General features: G+C 36.1%; 1 protein-coding gene across 1 annotated transcript in view; it reads right to left on the minus strand.

Moving 5' to 3' along the window:
* LOC129230500 (nose resistant to fluoxetine protein 6-like) overlaps nt 1-18872 on the minus strand; it is a 121369-nt gene that overhangs the window by 15116 nt on the left and 87381 nt on the right. The window contains 7 exon segments of the mRNA XM_054864902.1: nt 1161-1283; nt 1415-1494; nt 9085-9250; nt 9792-9881; nt 12139-12232; nt 13033-13209; nt 15912-16018. Of these exon segments, the coding sequence (XP_054720877.1) occupies nt 1161-1283; nt 1415-1494; nt 9085-9250; nt 9792-9881; nt 12139-12232; nt 13033-13209; nt 15912-16018 (837 nt within the window).

The raw sequence follows: 18872 nt of genomic DNA on the forward strand, positions 1-18872 counted from the left end.
GCGAGATCGAGATTCTCGCTCACGTGATCGGTTGTGACGTATAAATGTCGCAAAGTAGCACTCTAATCTACTCGAACCTAGCCGCAAGAAAAGTTCATGTCGCTACTTTGCGACATTTCTACGTCACAACCGATCACGAGAGCGAGAATCTCGATCTCGCAAGCTGACGAGCTTGGAATGACCGCTCTGGCGCCCTTTACTTCAGGAAATTAATACAAGAAGTGTTCAGGGTTTTTCATTCTTTTGCTGCAAACTATGTTTCATTTTACCAACTACTAATTGATGCTTAGAATGACACTTGGTCTTTCTCTTGGATACGCCATATATCAAGTCATAAACGAGCTGATGTGTGCATCACATGATTACCTTTTACTCCAATTTAATGTCATTTTCTCATTATTGGCAGTTTTAATATGATTCAATAGTTTACTTTCTAAATATCACCAACAGTGGCCAAATTGAAACCAGATTTAAAGAAAAAAAAAAAAAAAAAGAATTTAAATCGCCAAATTTGTCGCTAAGTTGGCGACCAAAAGACTGGCGATATATCGCCAAGTGTTCGACAAATTATAACACCACTTGAGTTTACATCGAAATTAATAATGATTTCCCCCCAAAAAGGGGCAAAAGACCCCTTTAGAAACACCCGAATGCAACCAAAAGGAGAGGTGCACAACTAGACCCCTCTAGTAGTCTACGTACCAAATTTCACGTTTCTAGGACATTTCGTTCTTGAGTTATGCGACATACATACACACATACATACGTACATACAGACGTCACGAGAAAACTCGTTGTAATTAACTCGGGGATAGTCAAAATGGATATTTCGGGTGTCTGTACGTTCCTAGGCACATATCCACGTGTGGTCGGGTTGAAAAAAAAAATCAACATTCATTTGGGGGTGAGCAAAATGGAAATTAATGCCGATTTTTGAGTGAAAATCGAATACAATACTTCCTTTTTTGTAAAAGGAAGTAAAAACAGTGAAAAGGTAACTCAAAACTTAAAGTAAAACTATAAAGAGTAAACATGGAGGTGACGTAGGTGATATTTTATACTTTTGCGAGGTAGAAAGAAAAAAAGTCGCCAAATAACAAAGTCTCCGTTACTGCGTTCCTCTCTTTATTTCGAATTTGCAATTTTGTTGGCACACTTACTCTGGATCTGGGAAGAGTCCAAGAGGACTTGGAGGCAGATCGTGGATCAAGTTGACAATAGCTGCCACAGCAGAGAAACCAACTGCGAGAATGATGCCAACTACAGCGCCAAGCTTGGGCCACCTGAAACAAGAGATTATCACGTAGAGTGGCATAGCTATTAGTGTGGAATCTGAAATTTTACATTGTATACTTTCTTGAAGCGAAATATAAAAAAAATAAATTAAAAAAAAAAATCGTCTGTCCAGTCTCACCTGATAAGAGGTAGAAGAACGAAAAGTGCCAGGATGTGCAATTGCATGTCCACACCAAGATACCACGTATGCTCCAAGCACTGAAATGATTGTTGATAAATTATTTTTCAAAGAAAAAAAGAACCGACTTCAAAAAACAAAGAGGAACTAAAAGTAAAAAATAATTGGTCATACTTACATACGATTTCCTACCCAAACGTATAAATCAAATTTATTTTACAATTCCAGTACAAAAATCAACTAAACTAAACACCCAATTATAAAATAAACACTGAATTTAATTACTATACGATGAATTATTTTAATACCTAACTAATTACATACGGTCTCTTATTTTTTAATAACCATTTGAAGTCGGGGCCTCCTATAATCTACTACCTAACGTAACTGAGTAGGTTTAGTTTCAAAGACTTGCGCGTTTTGTTAAATTAGCGTTTAACTCAGGATTTGGTGGATTGTCAGTTACGTTAAGTAGTGTAGTTTGTAGAAGGCCCCTACTTCAAATGAATATTAAAAATTAAGAGATCGTATATAATTAGTTAGGTATTAGAATAATTCATCGTACAGTAATTAAAATCAGTGTTTGTTTTATAATTGGGTGTTTAGTTTAGTTGATTTCTGTACTGGAATTGTAAAATAAATTTGATTTATACAATTGGGTAGGAAATCGTATGTAAGTATGACCAATTATTTTTTACTTTTTAGTTGTTGTTGAAGTCGGTTCTTCTTTTATTTGAAAATAATTTATTTTTTGCTTTTTAGTGGTGTAAATATAAAATAAGTACGTAGGGTAGAGTATGTGGTACACTCCTTACGTACATCTCAAGTGAGAAAGCGTCGAGCACAGGAGTCTAAAAACAGCTAAGATGAGCAAAATAGAGAAAAAAAATAGAGCATAGCTCTCGAAGACTTCCGAAGACTGCGAAGAAAGGCTTTTTCAAATGCGCAATTATTTACAAAGACAATTGTCTTCATCATCAGTTTGACTTTATCAAAGTATGCTTTCCGAAAAAAATTCATGAGTCACAAAAAAAAAAAAAAAAAACAGAAATTGCTTTAACTTTGAACATAGAATTTGAAGAGTTTTCTTGATTTTTCAAGGATTCCATCTTCAGATTTGACCTGATGTCCATTGGATCATCTGGGAAGTAAAACGTCGCCTTAGAGCAACAGTAAGACATCTAATCCCAGTAATAAGAGTAAGATATACTACTGTTGCTCTGTGCGACGATATTCCTTTTCAAACGAGAAAAAAAAAGAATTTTCAAAATTGGTCGATACATGTTTCAGTTTACAGGGGACATACACTGGTGTGCAAAAATTAAGGACGAAGTCGAAAAATTAGCATATCAGCTGAACGAAGAGGCAGAGCGGACAGAAAGACCAATCAGGAGATTAAGTAAGGTGATGTACGGTAGCACATGCGCAGATATGCAGGCAGACGTAATGGGGGAGTGTCTGAGTAGTATAAAGCACGTTGTCGGTGTAAGATCAGTATTTCTGGCAAAGAGATTGCACGCCGTATAGCAGTTAAAATCACACCGAGTTGCTGCCTCAGCGAGAAATGGCGAATAATCAATCTGTTAGACGACATCTGGATGCTTTTACCCGAGGTCGAATCATTGGGAAGTTGGAGGAAGGCCGCAGTGTGACAAGTGTGGTTGCAGAGTTCGGAATTGCTCACAGCATCGTTTCACGACTTTGGAGACAATTTCAAACTACAGGAACAGCTAGCCGGGAGTTCAGTAGTGGTCGTCCACGAGGAACCACACCCGCAGATGACCAGCATATTGTCTTACATACCAGAAGAAACAGGCGGCAGACAGGAGAAATGGTTAGACACACGACACAGGCGACTGGACGACCGATATCACGTTTTACCGTGGCCAGAAGACTGCACGGTGGTGGTCTGTTTGCACGACGCCCTATACGGTGTGTACCTCTAACGCCTGCCAATCGGAGAAGGCGTTCTCTGTGGTGCCGAGAACACCGGAATTGGAGACAATGAATGGGGACGAGTACTCTTTACAGATGAGAGCAAATTCAGTATGAGTAGCGATTCTCATCGCATACACATCTGGAGATGAGAGCGGGGAAGCCGCAATCATCCCTCGAACATCATTGAAAGGGACAGGTATGGAGGTCGCGGTGTTCTCGTTTGGGGAGGCATCATGCTTGGTAACGATTCGGGAGCTTCGATTGGCGCTGCAAGACGAATGGGCAGCAATGCCTCAACAACTCATTGACACCCTCATTCTCAGCATGGGCAGACGCTGTGAAACCTGCCTAGCAGTCGGGGGAGATCCTATCCCCTACTAAAGACCGGATGTTTCTTGCTGGACACCCATCACAGGGATGTTTCGGCATTCAGTCGCATTGCGCTCCATGCTACTTTTTCAATAAAGCTTCTTTTTATCCCTCTGATTTCTTTTTTAGTAAGTGTTGCTTACATTACACATGTCCTTACGTATTGGGGATCTTACGGTATTAAATGTGTTGATTTGGAAAGCTTTTGTACAAAGTTATATTGAAAAAACCGTCTCGTCCTTAATTTTTGCACACCAGTGTACATAAAAAGATTCCGAAGAGTTGAGAATGTCTTTTTTTAAGTCGGTTGAAAGAAGAAAATTTTTTAATGCGCATAACATTTTATACGATTGGCACTAAAATCTGCTCTTTGTTCTTCTCCAGGATTTATTTGTGCACTAATTTAGTTAGAACCATTTAAATGTCAATGGTTTTCCTGACTATTTTACATTTCTCAATAATACATATTACGTAACTCGTGAAAAAAGTCACATTTCTCTTTACTTGGCCCCGTTATAAATCGATACCACACTAGAAACAGAGAATCTATTGTGATGTTGTATATATGAAGATCAAAATACAACGAAAGCAATGATACTAAATGAATTTCCTGTTTGCTTCAGAGGAGTCTTTATTCAAAATTTGCGATATGACTACTAATGATTAATACAGAGGAAATATTAAGGGGGCACTCCCCCAAAGCAAAAGCCCCCTAAAAAGGAAAAATACCCCTCAAAACACCGCCCCCCGTCAAGGGGCACCACTGATTAATATTAATGTTTTATAGTACTTTCTTTAACACTGAGTAAAGAAAATACCTTTGTTTTATGGCACAATATTGAAATTAAATGAAGTGTATTGTTTTTTGCCCGTACCTTTTTTAAAGAACAAATATGGTGAAGTAAAGGTTTGGGAACTAAGTTAGATCACTCCTATCCATTGCACAAAAAACCATAAAAATCGTTTAAGTGAGACGCTATGAAGTTACAAACAACAAAGCGCGAGTAAGAAATTTGAAGAGCTCACTTGATTTCTCCAAAATCCCTAATACCCGGACGTTTAGATCATTAGACGACCGGGAGAAGTATACCGTTTCAAACAGAAAAAGAATTTTCCTAATCTGTCCATATGTCTTCTAATAATCGGGGAGCATAGTACATAAAAAAATTCCAACGAAGTCTGTTAATTAGTATTGCCATAACTGTAAATTAAACTGACGGCGTCATGAAATATTAAATCTAGAATACTTGTCAAACTTCAGAAATCGGACACCAGTTACGATATACTTATTAAGGAATATAAATTTAATCGTTGGCGGGGGGGGGGGGGGATTTGTCTTCAATTACCCTTGAATTGAACACTAAATATATTTCAAAACTGAAATATTTAAATAATAATAATAAAAAAAACTTCAATGACTAAATGCAGTTATTTATTAGCAAAAAAAAATTAAATAATTAATTCCTCTATTTTCGTAACAAAATACATTTAATTTACTGATTTGCTACATGAGTAATAAGTACATTAGTTAGACTATAATTAAAATTAACAGGTGGAGCCGTGAAAAATCAAACATTCCGATGCGTGAGAATTAAATTTTGTTCAAGACAAGTTCCTCTGCCTCCTGCCTTGTCTAGTGGTCAGAGGAGCCTGACTGCGACAGGAAGGTCCGAGTTCGAACCCCGGCTTGGGCATGGACGTACTTCCTCTCTACTATCCTTGTCCTTCCTTTGTGTGAATGTGTTGTTATACGTTCATGCCAAAACACTGTGACGTGTCGCGCAGCTGACGAAAGTTGGTCTACGTAGCCACAACGCGTATGAAATTTAAAGTTTCTTAGATTTCTCTGGGCTCCTCATCAGTCCAGACAAAATTAACATGGGACCATCTGTAAAGTATATACTTCCAAACGAAAAAGGAATTTTTCAAATCGGCATTCTTGGAGAAATAGAAAACATTCATAAAAAGCCGCAAGAACGAAATCATAATCTCCTTTTTTGAAGTCAGTTAAAAAAAATTTTACATTAAGTAAAATCTTAATGTTTTTTCACAACTTTTGTTTGAATCTTTTTAACTGAGTATCTAATACAGTTTTTCTCTATAAATATCACTACCCAGGGACAGGTCAAACTGTTCTCAGTTGAAAACAGACTAGAGTTTTAAAAGCTATGACCTTTTTTATTTTCGTAATTCTCAAGCGTTAAATGAAAAACTACATGACATGTCTTAACGTTAGACTTATCTCAATTAAATAATGAACATACAATATCAAAACTAATACCAGCAAACATAGTAAAAGAGCTTAACAAAACATGTTATTGCACTGATGAACAAAACATTTTTTTCTTGAGAATTTTTTAACAAATTTAAGTAGTACCAGTGGGGATGAAGAAAATATTCACAAAAATGTGGAGTTGTTTCTTATTTCAGAGAAATTCACAATCAAATACCTCAAAAAGGCTATTTTTAGCCCTTTTAACGCTTAAGAATTCACGTTCTAAACAGTACACGAACGGTTGCGCTGGGTGCCTGTGTGACCCAATTCTATTAATTAATGCAATTTAAAAATGAAAATTTTAGCAAAAGTTCATTTTCAATTTGTAGAACAGATATTTTAGCAAACAAAAAACAATTTAGGAGACCTTAAATTGATTAACACAACACGTTTTCAAGAAATACTTAATATATTTCAAAAAAGGAACAAAATAAAGAAAAAACACTAAAAAGACACTTAATACATATCCATATTAAATTTCACATGCATTTATCATTGACATAACAGGAAGGAATCTTGAAAGTAAATTGTTTACATTTAAAAGAGATATGGGTTTTTTGGATTTTGACCCCAGAAAATGAATGCGGTTTTTCAACTAAAGAAAGACACTAACTACTGGAGGGTGAAAGAAAATATTTAGAAACTAAACTACTGTAGTTCAGGATCAAATCTGTTGAGTAGGGAAGTTTTCGATTTTTCAATTTTATTTTTATATGATAGAGTAACCTGTATGAACATCATAGGTGAAAAAAATTTTGCGATACGATAAGTAGTTTTTTTTAAATTAATTTTTAAAGTTCAAGCTATTGTGACGTCAAATCGCACAGGAAGTGACGTCATGCGCTCTTCCAACGTGCAGTTGTCTTCGAAGACGAAACGTAAGGCTTACCACTTCGCTTTAACTCCTCGCGTTTCTGGAACATTAAACCTCTCATCCTCTCGAAAATATTCGAATACCATCATTGATGTTACTTGAGGAAGATTATTAGATTGCGCTTTTAACGAATCCGGCCTCCATAGTGTGTTCAAAAGGATTATTGAATTTCTAAAAAATAAAAATATCAGCGCGCTCAAAATGTCCGTAGCGAAAACAAGGGATCTTCGGCGGAAGGCTGCCCACTGTGACGTAAGCTCGTGATGTTTCAGAAGAGCGCACTTTTGTGCGTGGATTTTTAAAAATTCATTAAAAATCAATCACGGTGTTTTAAAATTCGGCGATGGTGAATTTTTTTAGTTTTGAGAGTCAATTAACAATATCCAATAGTCAAAATATGAACATTTAATAGGTTGCAACTTCCCTATTGCACACTCTAAAATAGAAGATTTTTAGTGATTGGGGTAACTCGGAACGCCGTGTTTATTATAATAAAGTAAGGAAGTCTGCATGAATTACTAAGAAATTACTACTATATACATAGCGAATCAATAACATAAAGCTCAGGACTTTCCAGTTTCAAACTGAGTGTATAGCACTTTATGGCTCAAGACCGGCATCGTTCAATGTTTCCATCATTAGCTTTACTTATTCTCATAATCTTTCAAAGAAATGTTACTTAACGCGACCTAAAACAGACATAAACATTTACAAAAATATGTTGATAAACGGTTCTTCTCACATATCGCCTGTTTATTTATTTTAAATCTTATCTATCAGAGCTAGAAAGCGTCAACTTGTAAAAGCAAATCAGCTGTTCCTTTGATTTTTTGCAAAATTCATTTGACGTAATAGTGTGACGTATGATGTTTCTGAAACATTTCGTTAAAATCTTGACCTTCAAAGCGACGCATGGTGCGATTCTGAAGACAAGAGAGTTAAATGCCTTGTCACATCAATATGGGATAAACCGTTAAATGATTTCAAAAAAAAAAAAAAAAAAAAAAAATCCAGTGGTTGTATTCGTTTAAAAACTAACACGTTAAAAATTAAAAAAGTGTATACTCGTAGCATGCAAAACTGTGCACCTGTTAATCCCAAACTTTTTTCTCTTTCTGTTTTTCATTTCTAATTTTTAGCCACAACGTCTTTAATTCTGATGAAACTCACGAAATATGTCGCTATGCATTCATGTATCATGATGACAAAGTACTCAAAATTATTTGTAGTCCATTTTCCGTTCAAAAAATTAAAATTCAAATTAAAAGAAAGTATGAAAGTAGACTGCCGTTAAAGTATCGCTAAAAGTGAAAACGCAATAAAATAAATTGATTTACTAAACTATAAAAATAAAATAGTAATAAGCATTGAAAGCTGAAGGATGTTCTCAAAAAAAAAAAAAAAAAAGTTAAAAAAACAAGCACTTAAAACGTATAATGTTCCCTATTCTTATCGATCAAGATTTAGCGCTTAACCGACAGCTTAACGAACTGTTCGACGTTCTAGAGTCAACACTGCATGAAGTGTTAGACGTTCGAGACTAGAATGTCTACATGATCTGCTCAAGTTCAAGAACCAACGTTAAACACATCGTTCGACGTTCTAGAGTCAACGATACATGGCCCGCGTGATGTTCTAGAATCATCACCATGTGGAACGCTCGACGCTCTGAATGCAGTCAACATGACATGGACTACTCGACGTTCAAGAACCAACGCTAAAGGCACCGTTCGACGTTCTAGAGTCAACGTTACATGAACCGCGTGACGTTGAAGTGAGCACTACATGGATTATTCTACAACACTACGTGGACCGTGTGATGTTCTAAAATCAGAATTATGCAGCCCGCTCGACGTTATGCAGTCAATATTACATAAACTGCTGGACGTTCCGTAGTCAACATTAGACAGAATGATCGATATTCTATAATAAAAACTATATGGACCGCTCGATGATCGAGGGTCAACGTTACATGGCCTGTAAATTGAGGGGCGTATTCATCTCTAACACAATCGATTGTGCTCGATTCGATATAATTCTATCTACTAATAGAAGAGAGATAATTTTCCTTTGGGACTAAGAAAATTTCTGGCTGCGCCATTTGAAGATAAAATTCAATCGAATCTAACACGATAGATTGTGTTAAGAGATTATGTGCCTTAAGTTCAGCTTCGATCATTGACACATTAGAATTTCTTGCGCAAATAGACTTACAAAATCATAAGTGTTGACGTAATTGTTGACGTAGAGGAGGTTGGTCCACCAATTAGCCTTGCAATTGGTGATGAAGGGCTCCAGGGTAATTTTCCAGACCGGACCAGAGCCAAGGATGGGGCTGGCCAACAGAAAAGCGATGGTCATTGCATACGGAGGAGTCAGCCTATAAAGAAGAAGATTTGATAATGTAACGTAAATACATACAGTAAAACCTGTAAAGTTGACCCTCCCCCCCCCCATGGATGTCCATGCATATACAGCGTGATCCGGAAATATGGTGGTATATTTTTAAGTTGGTTAGATCACCTTAAAAATTATTTAATAGCGGTTATTTTGCTTCTAGTTTGTATCATAAATATAAAAATTTCAACAGACGGTGCTTCCATCAATCGTGTGTTCTCTGAACTCGTGTGGGGTTTGTCAAAACGGAAGTCGAGTTATTTTGCCTTAAATCGAGTAGGAGCATGTACTTCTAGAACTCGATATACCGATAACTGCAAATCGTTACTCAGCAATGTTTCTAACGTCAAATGTATGTTCGGTTAAAAAAATCGTTTCGATTCATAACGATTTTGTTACATCGCGGGTACAATACAAGTCACCAAAAAATAGAGTTATAACGAAGTTCTTCTGAAGCATTGCTAAGCGTGATAATTTTAGAAATTGAAAAAAAAAAAAAATCCATGGTAACAAGTTTTTATTACCTCCAAAATCTGTGAAATATGTACATGAATACATTTAGTCCTTTCCTCTTTTCTTGAGATTTGACCACCCCATAAGTCACCAACATGCCACTGAAAAGGAAACAAAGATCATATTTTACATAACAAACATATAAACACAAAATGGACTCCCAAAATTTCTTTGTACGCCAATTACAAACTCCATAAAAATTCTCAAAGTACACATTTAAGTGTTGGGTTTCTGCTCCAATCAATAAAATATCGAATAACTCGTTAGATCATTCAGACCGGGTTTTCCATCATTTAGGCATAAAAACTATGAAGTTGCTGAGAATATCTTCACACGGGTTGCTGAAATGATTTACCCACACCGACCACGTTATGGCTGTTCCAGACTGACGAGCCAAAGCAAGAGCGAATCTGCAGTCTCTAGATGCTATGATAAGCTGTTCAGTATTTGCTTTGCCACTGTACCTCAGTTCTGCTAAGGTTAGGTAACTCGTAGCTTTGCATGCTCCAATGTTTTAAAAATTTTTATTTCTTACGAATAACATGGAATAAGGTAAAAGCACCAGTTGACACTGTACTAGCAGTTGACAATGATAAAGGGAACAAAAACGAGAGAAATTACAAAATGGTACAAAAAATTCAAAATTAATAAAATCTACCTCAGAGCCAGACTAACATAAGTTCCAAAAATGTCACTTTTCAGGTTATTACTGCTTTATACGTAGAATCCTACTCCGCATCGAGCTATCACAACTTATTTCTTTAAAAAAAAAAAAAAAAAAAAAAAAAAAAAACTTCCTTTATAGCTATTAATTGGCATAAAAGAGGGCGAGCTCTGCCCTTTGCACACACCAGGCGAAAGTTTCTTCGCTCCCCTGCAAATTAGCAATAATGTGACTTACGTTAATCTAACTCTGAGGCACAAAAATGGCCTCAAAATTTGCAATACACATACCTTTTAAGTTATTCTTCGAAAACTCTACAAGGAAGTGAGCACTAAATAATTGTGGCAGGGAAAAGCAAAGGGAAATAAGTGACAAAATTAAAAATTTGGAGATAAGCAGTACAAATGCTAGGTGACCCTCTCTTCCATAAGCGGTTTGTACGGGGGAGGGGGGGGGGCAAGGAGGACAACTACCCTCTCACTTCCAAAAGTAAGGTGCCCCCTCACTTTTCAGAGTTAAATACTAATGATCGATTGAAAACTGATTTTTTAAAGGGTAGATTGATTTATTTTACGAAAGTAAAAAGAAAAATTCCAAATATAAATGAGCTTTTCTCATCTTATTTCATAAGAGTGGAACAAAATGGAAGGGGAAAGTCTGCGGAGGAAATCCGTCCCGATTTTGGTGCCATATTCCACAATTTCAGAAGATTTTAAATCGGTATCATTGAAAGCCAGTAGTACAGTTCAATTTAACCAAAACAAAAGGGCCTAGGGGGGCACGTCACCTAACCCCTGCACCTCTCTTGACCCCCCACTTTTTTCGTGCACAAGCTGCCTACGCTCTCCTCTGTCTTGGGGCTAGCGATAGTTCTAATAGCCCAGGTAGGTTCTGATATAGAGTATGTTTTAGAAAAACCTTTCAGTGAAAGCTCATAAGTTTAACTCAAATCTTGAAAATATCCACGTACATCCCTTTGCTTCTCATTGCCTCAATTTAAGGCCCTTATGGTGGATAACTCGACGCATCCGCTATTTTGGAGCAAACTTGATCCAGTGCTTCGCAGCAATAGCATTACTGCTGATGTTTATATTTCTTTAGCATGTGCTAAATTGAGTCAAATGAGTGGTTGTTCGGCTATTAATGATTCAAAAAGCTCCAAAAAAGGATTTCAGCTCTTTAGAGTTCCAGTATATTTAGAAAAAAAAAAAAGAAATGGATAAGTAATAGTCGACGAAGTGACTGGCAGCCTGGAAATGGAGCTCGCTTGTGTGAGGTTAATATCGATTTATTTCTCATGATTTTACTATCATTACGTTATAAATGCTCTGTAATCTTTGCTAGCATGTTGCAGTGTTCTACGGAATGTCTTTTATTCCGTATTTTCCTGTTGTACGATTAGTACGCTTGCTCCGTTTGCTCCAACATGGCGGATGCGTCGGCATCATCAAATGATCGCGGTAATACTGACGATGTACTTGGCGGCTAAATAGTTTGCTTTTAGCGTCATTAGAGAGCTATGCTGCACAGACGAAATAGTTTGATCTTTTGGAGCCTGCGTTGCTCATGTTGATTTACTTTTTCTTTTTTATTGTCAACTACTATTACAGTTACAACCACTACTGTTGTGGTTTTAGTGTACGTACTGATGGCTCTACTTGGTACGAGTTAAAACTGATGAAAAATCTACATACCTCATGAGAATAAAGGTGTCGACCGTTAACATGGAATTAGCAACCACTTGAAACCAGAAATCAGGGGGTAGAAGAGACAGTCTGTTGGCTTGCACTAAAATATAAATTCATTCATTATCTGTTATTAGTCTGTCAAAATCTGGAGCCAAATTTGCCCTCTGAAATTTTTTTAAAGGAAAACAATGATACTGATGACTCAAATCATGCACAGTAGGCTCTTAATTTGCTTTTTAAGTTCACAAGACTGAGGTTGATGTTGCTCTGATTTTTCAGATTACCATGGCGACAAGAATACGTCTAGCTACTTATTTGAATATATATTAAAAGAACAAATCCCCCCCCCCCATGGTTACAAATCGTTTGCGTTTGTTGAAGGCTGAACTTAAGCAGATTTTACTTTTAAAAACAGATGAACTTACAAAACAAAATTTCATCTGAATACAAAGCTTCCAGATTTCTAATAACCTAATATTTAAGATTGATAAGAGATAAAAATACCATGAAAGTATACACTAAAATTTAATCTTTATGATGAGTAAAATTTGCTATAATAACTAGGTCTTCATTAGCGAGTGATTGATAATCGAGATCTTTCAAAATTGAGAACTGGACCGATTGACAATCGATATCTTTTGAAATCGAGAACTCGAGCGATTAATATTTGAGATTTTTTGTAATCTAGAACTTGAACAGTGATAATCGAGAACTCGAACTGTGAAAATGGAGGACTCAAGTTGTGATAACCAAGATTTAGAAATACGATAATCGAGAACTAAAGATCTAATAATCAAGAACTCGTGACAATCGAGTTCTCGAGTGATCTTGAATAATCGAGTGATTCGATCATGAGAACTGTATTATGTCTATCCCTATAAGAAAGTCTTCTCCACTTACTCATGAGGTTGTAGTCTGCGTAGAGGTAGGAATGTCCGACGATGACCCACGTGACCGTAATGAAACGCATCCCGTTGACGGCGCTCAAGTGTTTGTTCTCTTCCTTGGTCTTCACGTTGATGAGCTTCAGGTAATTCGTGTACACCGAGAAGCACACGAGGAACTTGTAGTATCCCTCTGCAACGAAAGAAGAAACATATCAGTATTGAGTTCTAGCTACCACAAAGCTTGAATACAGCTGGAGTAAAGGTTTCTTTATCCAGAAGTGCAGAAACTGGCTGTCGACACGAGGAGAAACTAGTGCTTAAATAAGAGGGGGGGGGGGGGGATCTAAATCTTTACTAATAATAAAGCTGAAAGTCTCTCTGTCCGGAGGATGTCTGGATGTCCAGATCTCTGTGACGCGCATAGTGTCTAGACCGTTCGGCCGATTTTCATGAAATTTGGCGCAAAGTTAGTTTGTAGCATGAGGGTGTGCACCTCGAAGCGATTTTTCAAAAATTCGATGTGGTTCTTTTTCTATTCTAATTTTTCAGAACAAAACTATCATAAGATGGACGAGTAAATTACGAAATTATCATAACGTGGAACTGTAACATGGGTACAAGCCAATTGACGAGAAAATTCACCATACAATATTTGTAAATATACAGGCGAACCAAAAGATCTTTTAACTTTTCTATTACGGGCAAAGCCGTGCGGGTACCACTAGTTATTTCATATTTCTCACCACATAATGGTGAATGTAAAGTACGTGTTTAACTAAGTTTATGCACTTTATACCTTTGCGAGGAGTACACGGAATGTCGCAAAGCAATCTCTGGTGGGGCAAAAGCAAACATGAGGCAAATGCTTTTATGCGAAGAATTAAAACAGTGCACAGAGTATTTACAAGTTTGATACGAATTTGTTTCAGATCAAACACAGAAATCTCAAAACTAACCTGAATGTCGCATGGTTTGTTTAGAAAGCTAAGCCATTACAACATTGCCAAACTATTTACAAGTTAGACCCTAAACTGTTTTAGTTCAAACATTTTGATCTCAGAAATACCCATAGTGTAACAAGTATGCGAAGAAAGTGAAGGCATTAAAACATAGCACACAGTGGTTGCAAGTTTAACTCCCCCCCCCCCTCTATTGAATAATACTGATAATAATAGTAATAATATAAAATAGTAATATATTAATAAAATAAAATAAATAGTAAAGTGCTTAAAATTAAAGTGAGTTACTAGTTAAATTCCAAACTGAAATTTGCATAGCCAATCACTGGTGCACACTTTAAATTACATTTTTTAGCTAGTGGCGTACCTGGCACAGGGGACAATCGGGGCGGCAATCCGTAGTTTCACCCCCTCCCACAGACGCAAAAGAAAATATATATATAAAAACATGAAATTTCATGTAATTCAGAAACAACTACATTTGCGTTATAACGATATTTTAAGTCGGCTAATGTACGAAAAACAGATAAAAATGGGGGGTCCAAGGGCATACATTCCGGAAAATTTTCAAATTTTTAATCTTAAAGATGCATTTTAGCTTCATATTTTTCGAAAACTTGCAATTTCATTTAGGGTGTCACCCCCAGACGGATGACACCCGAAGCGGACCGCCCCTCCCCCCGTAGTGACGCCACTACATTTTAGCATTAAAGTAGTGCATCTTATAGCACTAAAACAGATATTAACATCTTCAACAGATTTTTAAATCACGCAATTTGCCGCCCCTAAAATTAATTTAAAATTCCAGTTAAATTACGAACTATGTCTTGCATATCCAAGCACAGGTACACACTCTAAATTATTATTATTTTTTTTTCAGCATCGAAGCTGTGAATCTTATAGCACTGAAACAGATATTCATACTTAAGAAAACAAACAAAATGTGTCAACTTCGAAACTTGCCGCAATTCTGCCGCCCTAGGCGGCCGTCTAGGTCGCCTACCCCAGGAGCCGGGATTGTATGCCAAGAAAGTGAAGGCATTAAAACATTGCACAAAATATTTACAAATAAGATATGAAAATGTTTTGTGTCAAACATTCTAATCTCAGAAATACCTAAAATGTGGCATGGTACGCCAAGAAAGTGAAGCCATTAAAACATTGCACATTGAGCTTACAAGTTAGACACGAAACTTGTTTTAGGTCACAAATTCTTATCTCAGAAATAACTAGAATGTGGCATGGTCTGCCAAGAAAGTGAAGCTATCAAAATATTTCACAGAGTACTTACAAGTTAGATACGAACCTTTTTTATGTCAAGCATTCTAATCTCAGAAATCAAGCCAGAACATGCTGAGAGGCTTGTTTTGATCGAAAAAATACATGTCCTTTCGACCAATAGGATCGTCACATTTTGGCTGCTTGATTTGGAGCTGATCTACCATGTCAAGCTTTATGCTTCTTGCTCTTGAGGTTATGGTGGATGGCTGCGAATGTATTTAGCTTCTAAATTCGTTCAAAACTAAAAGTCGCCTGCCAATACGAAGGTCACGAGTTCGAACCTGCTGCTCACACTTTGCGTTTTTTAACTCTCGTTTATTCTACCGTAAAATTTTACAGTAAAATACGATTTTACGGTAAAAGTTACTGGCAACATGGATGCCAGTAACTTTTACCGTAAATTTTCCGGATTTTGTTTGGCAGTGTGGTTTCGATCAGTACCTCCTCAATAGTCTTCAATTAACGAGATCTAGAGCTGGGGATCAAGGAGAAGTCATCGTGTAAAAATCTTCAAATTGAATATTTGGCTCACAATGGACTGTCTATTCTGCTATGAAGTGACTTAAGAAGAAATTCCGATTAAAATAAATACTGGGTTTTATGGGATGACAAGGAACCACAAAAAAATTAAGCTCCATGATTCTTTACGTACTTTCGGTGATTGATAAAGGTTCCGGATTGTCTCCTTGCTTCAGTACTGTGATTACATCGATGGCAGTTCCGAGGAGTAGGAAAAGTCCCACTACTCCGCAAACAGCGCTGGAAAAAAGAGAGCGAACTTACATGAAAAAGCATCATACATTCTTTGTGCTGAAATGTGTAAAAAATAATTGCGTGCCTTAAAGATTAACGATAGAAGTGTAATTTTTATCTTTTTTTTTAAAAATATTCTTTTTCTCTCACGCCATGCCCTATTTTTTCTGCTCCTGACTTGGGCATATTTATGACAAAATTGTGTAGTTTAGTGAAGAAAATAGATTATGAACAATGAGAAAAACTAAATAATACTTGAAATTCGCTTTTAATTGTGACTAAAAAAATGCAATATAATAGTAATGACGAAGTTAATTATGAAAATGAAAGTTAACAAGCTAATTTCAAGGCTGAACTTAAGCAATGTGGATTACACTTTTAAACTCAAGACTTGACCACTTGAATCAAAAAAATCTTCCAACACTTAGATTGTTTGAAATGTGTGATGCGTCCAAAATCCATAAATATATGCTTGCATAGGTTCAGTTTTGAAATTAAATCGTTAAATTCATTAACAAAGCATGGCCCCACTTAATTCTCACAGATCGTGACAATCGCTGAAACTCATGGCAACAAAGAGGGCGCTACAGGGAACCCCTGTTTCCAATACGTTGCCATTGATTGGTGGATGCAGGGGCTCCGTTTTGCGCCTCATGCGGTCAAAATGGGCGACGTCCAATCAAAAATAAACAAACTTTGAAACGTTGGCATTGATTGGTGGATGCATGAGCTGCATTCGTTTAACACAAAAAAGTCATAAATTGTCAAGGCCCGTTAAGCGTCAGCGCCATCTAGTGGGGCCATGAACAAAGCTAACGTTATTATTTTTCATTGTTTTTGGCAACAATAAAAAAGCAGAAGTCTTTTAACTTTTTAATTACTATTATTTTATTTTATTTTTTTTTCGGCAATAATGGGGTCGTTTTCAAAATTTTAAAAGTATTTTTTTTTGAAAGAGCATGCTTGAAAACATAGGATCTGACCATTTTTTAAATGATTTCTTTAAGTTTAATATTTAAAAAAAAAATACTTAAATCGATGCTCTTTCATCCTTTAATGCTTCTGCCGATGACATCACAAATGATGAAATGCCATTCAGTGTTGCCAGTCACGGTCCAAAATATTTAATTCGCATCTTTACTCACGTATACTGGCAACGATATGGTTGATAGCAAGCGTAGAGCGCAATTGTAATTCGCTTTTCTTGATTATCATAACGTGCAAATGCGGTAGAAATATACGCCATAGTGCATCATTTGTGATGTCCTAAAGACCACGCCTTGTTTGAAGAATCGGGCATTTTAAAAAATTAATTAAAAAATAACTGTTGGGAAAAAGAAAGTATTTTCTGAGTCTATGTTTTATTATTATTATTATTAGTATTATTTATTTTATTTATTTATTTATTTATTTATTTTATTTATTTATTTTTTTTTTTTTTTGCTTATTCTATCAATATCCGTGACAAAAAGTACGACTTTTGACTGAAGGAAACAACCCCATTAAAAAGCAATTGTGTCACTTCTGTCACACAAAGAGGTTACAGAGCAGAATTTCAAGTCTCTCGCATAAAAAGTTTCACTTCAAAACTATTAAATCAACGTAGAATCAACGCCCAAATCGTGACAAATATACTGCAAATGGCTGTCCCAAGGCTACAGAGCAAAAGGCTCATCAACAGTGAAAAAGCGCTCACAAAATAGAATCTGTTTAAAATCAAACTTTAATAGTTAAAATAATATCATGAATGAATGTAGCATCATTTTGAGGTTTAAAGCTTGACAGGTCCATTTTGCAGGATGTGTTCAAAACTGTTTTGAGTTGAACCCACTTTAACTGCTTTTGCGCTGGATATCTGCGCAGCTAAAATGTAAAATTCTGGGTGCGACAAACTACAGTTCTATTAGGAGTAGAAGTATGGCTTAATACTAAGTGATATGAAGATCTACTCCTTTTCCCTCCTCTATAATCAGAAACAAAAGGAACAGCCGAATTAGAAGTCATTCAATGAGAGAGATTCATTCGACCTCCCCCCTCCACCTAAAAAAAATACATAAAACGAAAGAGAAATCGAAAACAATGGGGTTGTTTCCTTCAGTCAAAAGTAGTAGTTTTTGTCACTGAAATTGATATAATAAGCAAAAAAAAAAATAGCATGGACTCAGAAAATACTTTCATTTTCTCAACAGTTATTTTTTAATTATTTTTTTAAAATGTCCGATTCTTCAAATAAGGCGTGGTCTTTGTGACGTCACAAATGATGCGCTATGGCGCATCTTTCTACCGCATTTCCACGTTATGATAATCAAGAAGAAAATTACAACTGCGCTCTATGCTTGCTATCAACCATATCGTTGCCAATACACGTGAGTAAAGATGCGAATTTAATATTTTGGACCATGAATGGCAACAGTGAATGGCATTTTATCATTTGTGATGTCATCGGCAGAAGCGTTAAACGATGAAAGAGTACCGATTTAAGTTTTTTTTTTTTAATATTAAACTTAAACAAATTATTTAAAAAATAGTCAGATTCTATGTTTTTAAGCATGCTCTTTCAGAAAAAAATACTTTTAGAATTTTGGAAACGACCCCATTATAAAAATGACTTTCATAGGTCAGGAAAAAGAAACTTACGTAATTCTGAAGAAAAAGTTCTCTATAACTGAACAAAAATACCTGTAGGGAGAGGGTTGTACCTTGGGACTCTTTTCATATTTTGATTTTTAACGTCAATTATTTAAATCAAATTTAAAATGTAAAAGCTACATGAACATACCCCAACATATCTCTGAAATATATATTGTAAAATTCAGACAATTTAAATGGCTGGCAATATTTTATGTTCAAAGTAAGAATT

The sequence above is a fragment of the Uloborus diversus genome, chromosome 9, assembly GCF_026930045.1.
Source record: "Uloborus diversus isolate 005 chromosome 9, Udiv.v.3.1, whole genome shotgun sequence".
Taxonomy (NCBI): domain Eukaryota; kingdom Metazoa; phylum Arthropoda; class Arachnida; order Araneae; family Uloboridae; genus Uloborus; species Uloborus diversus.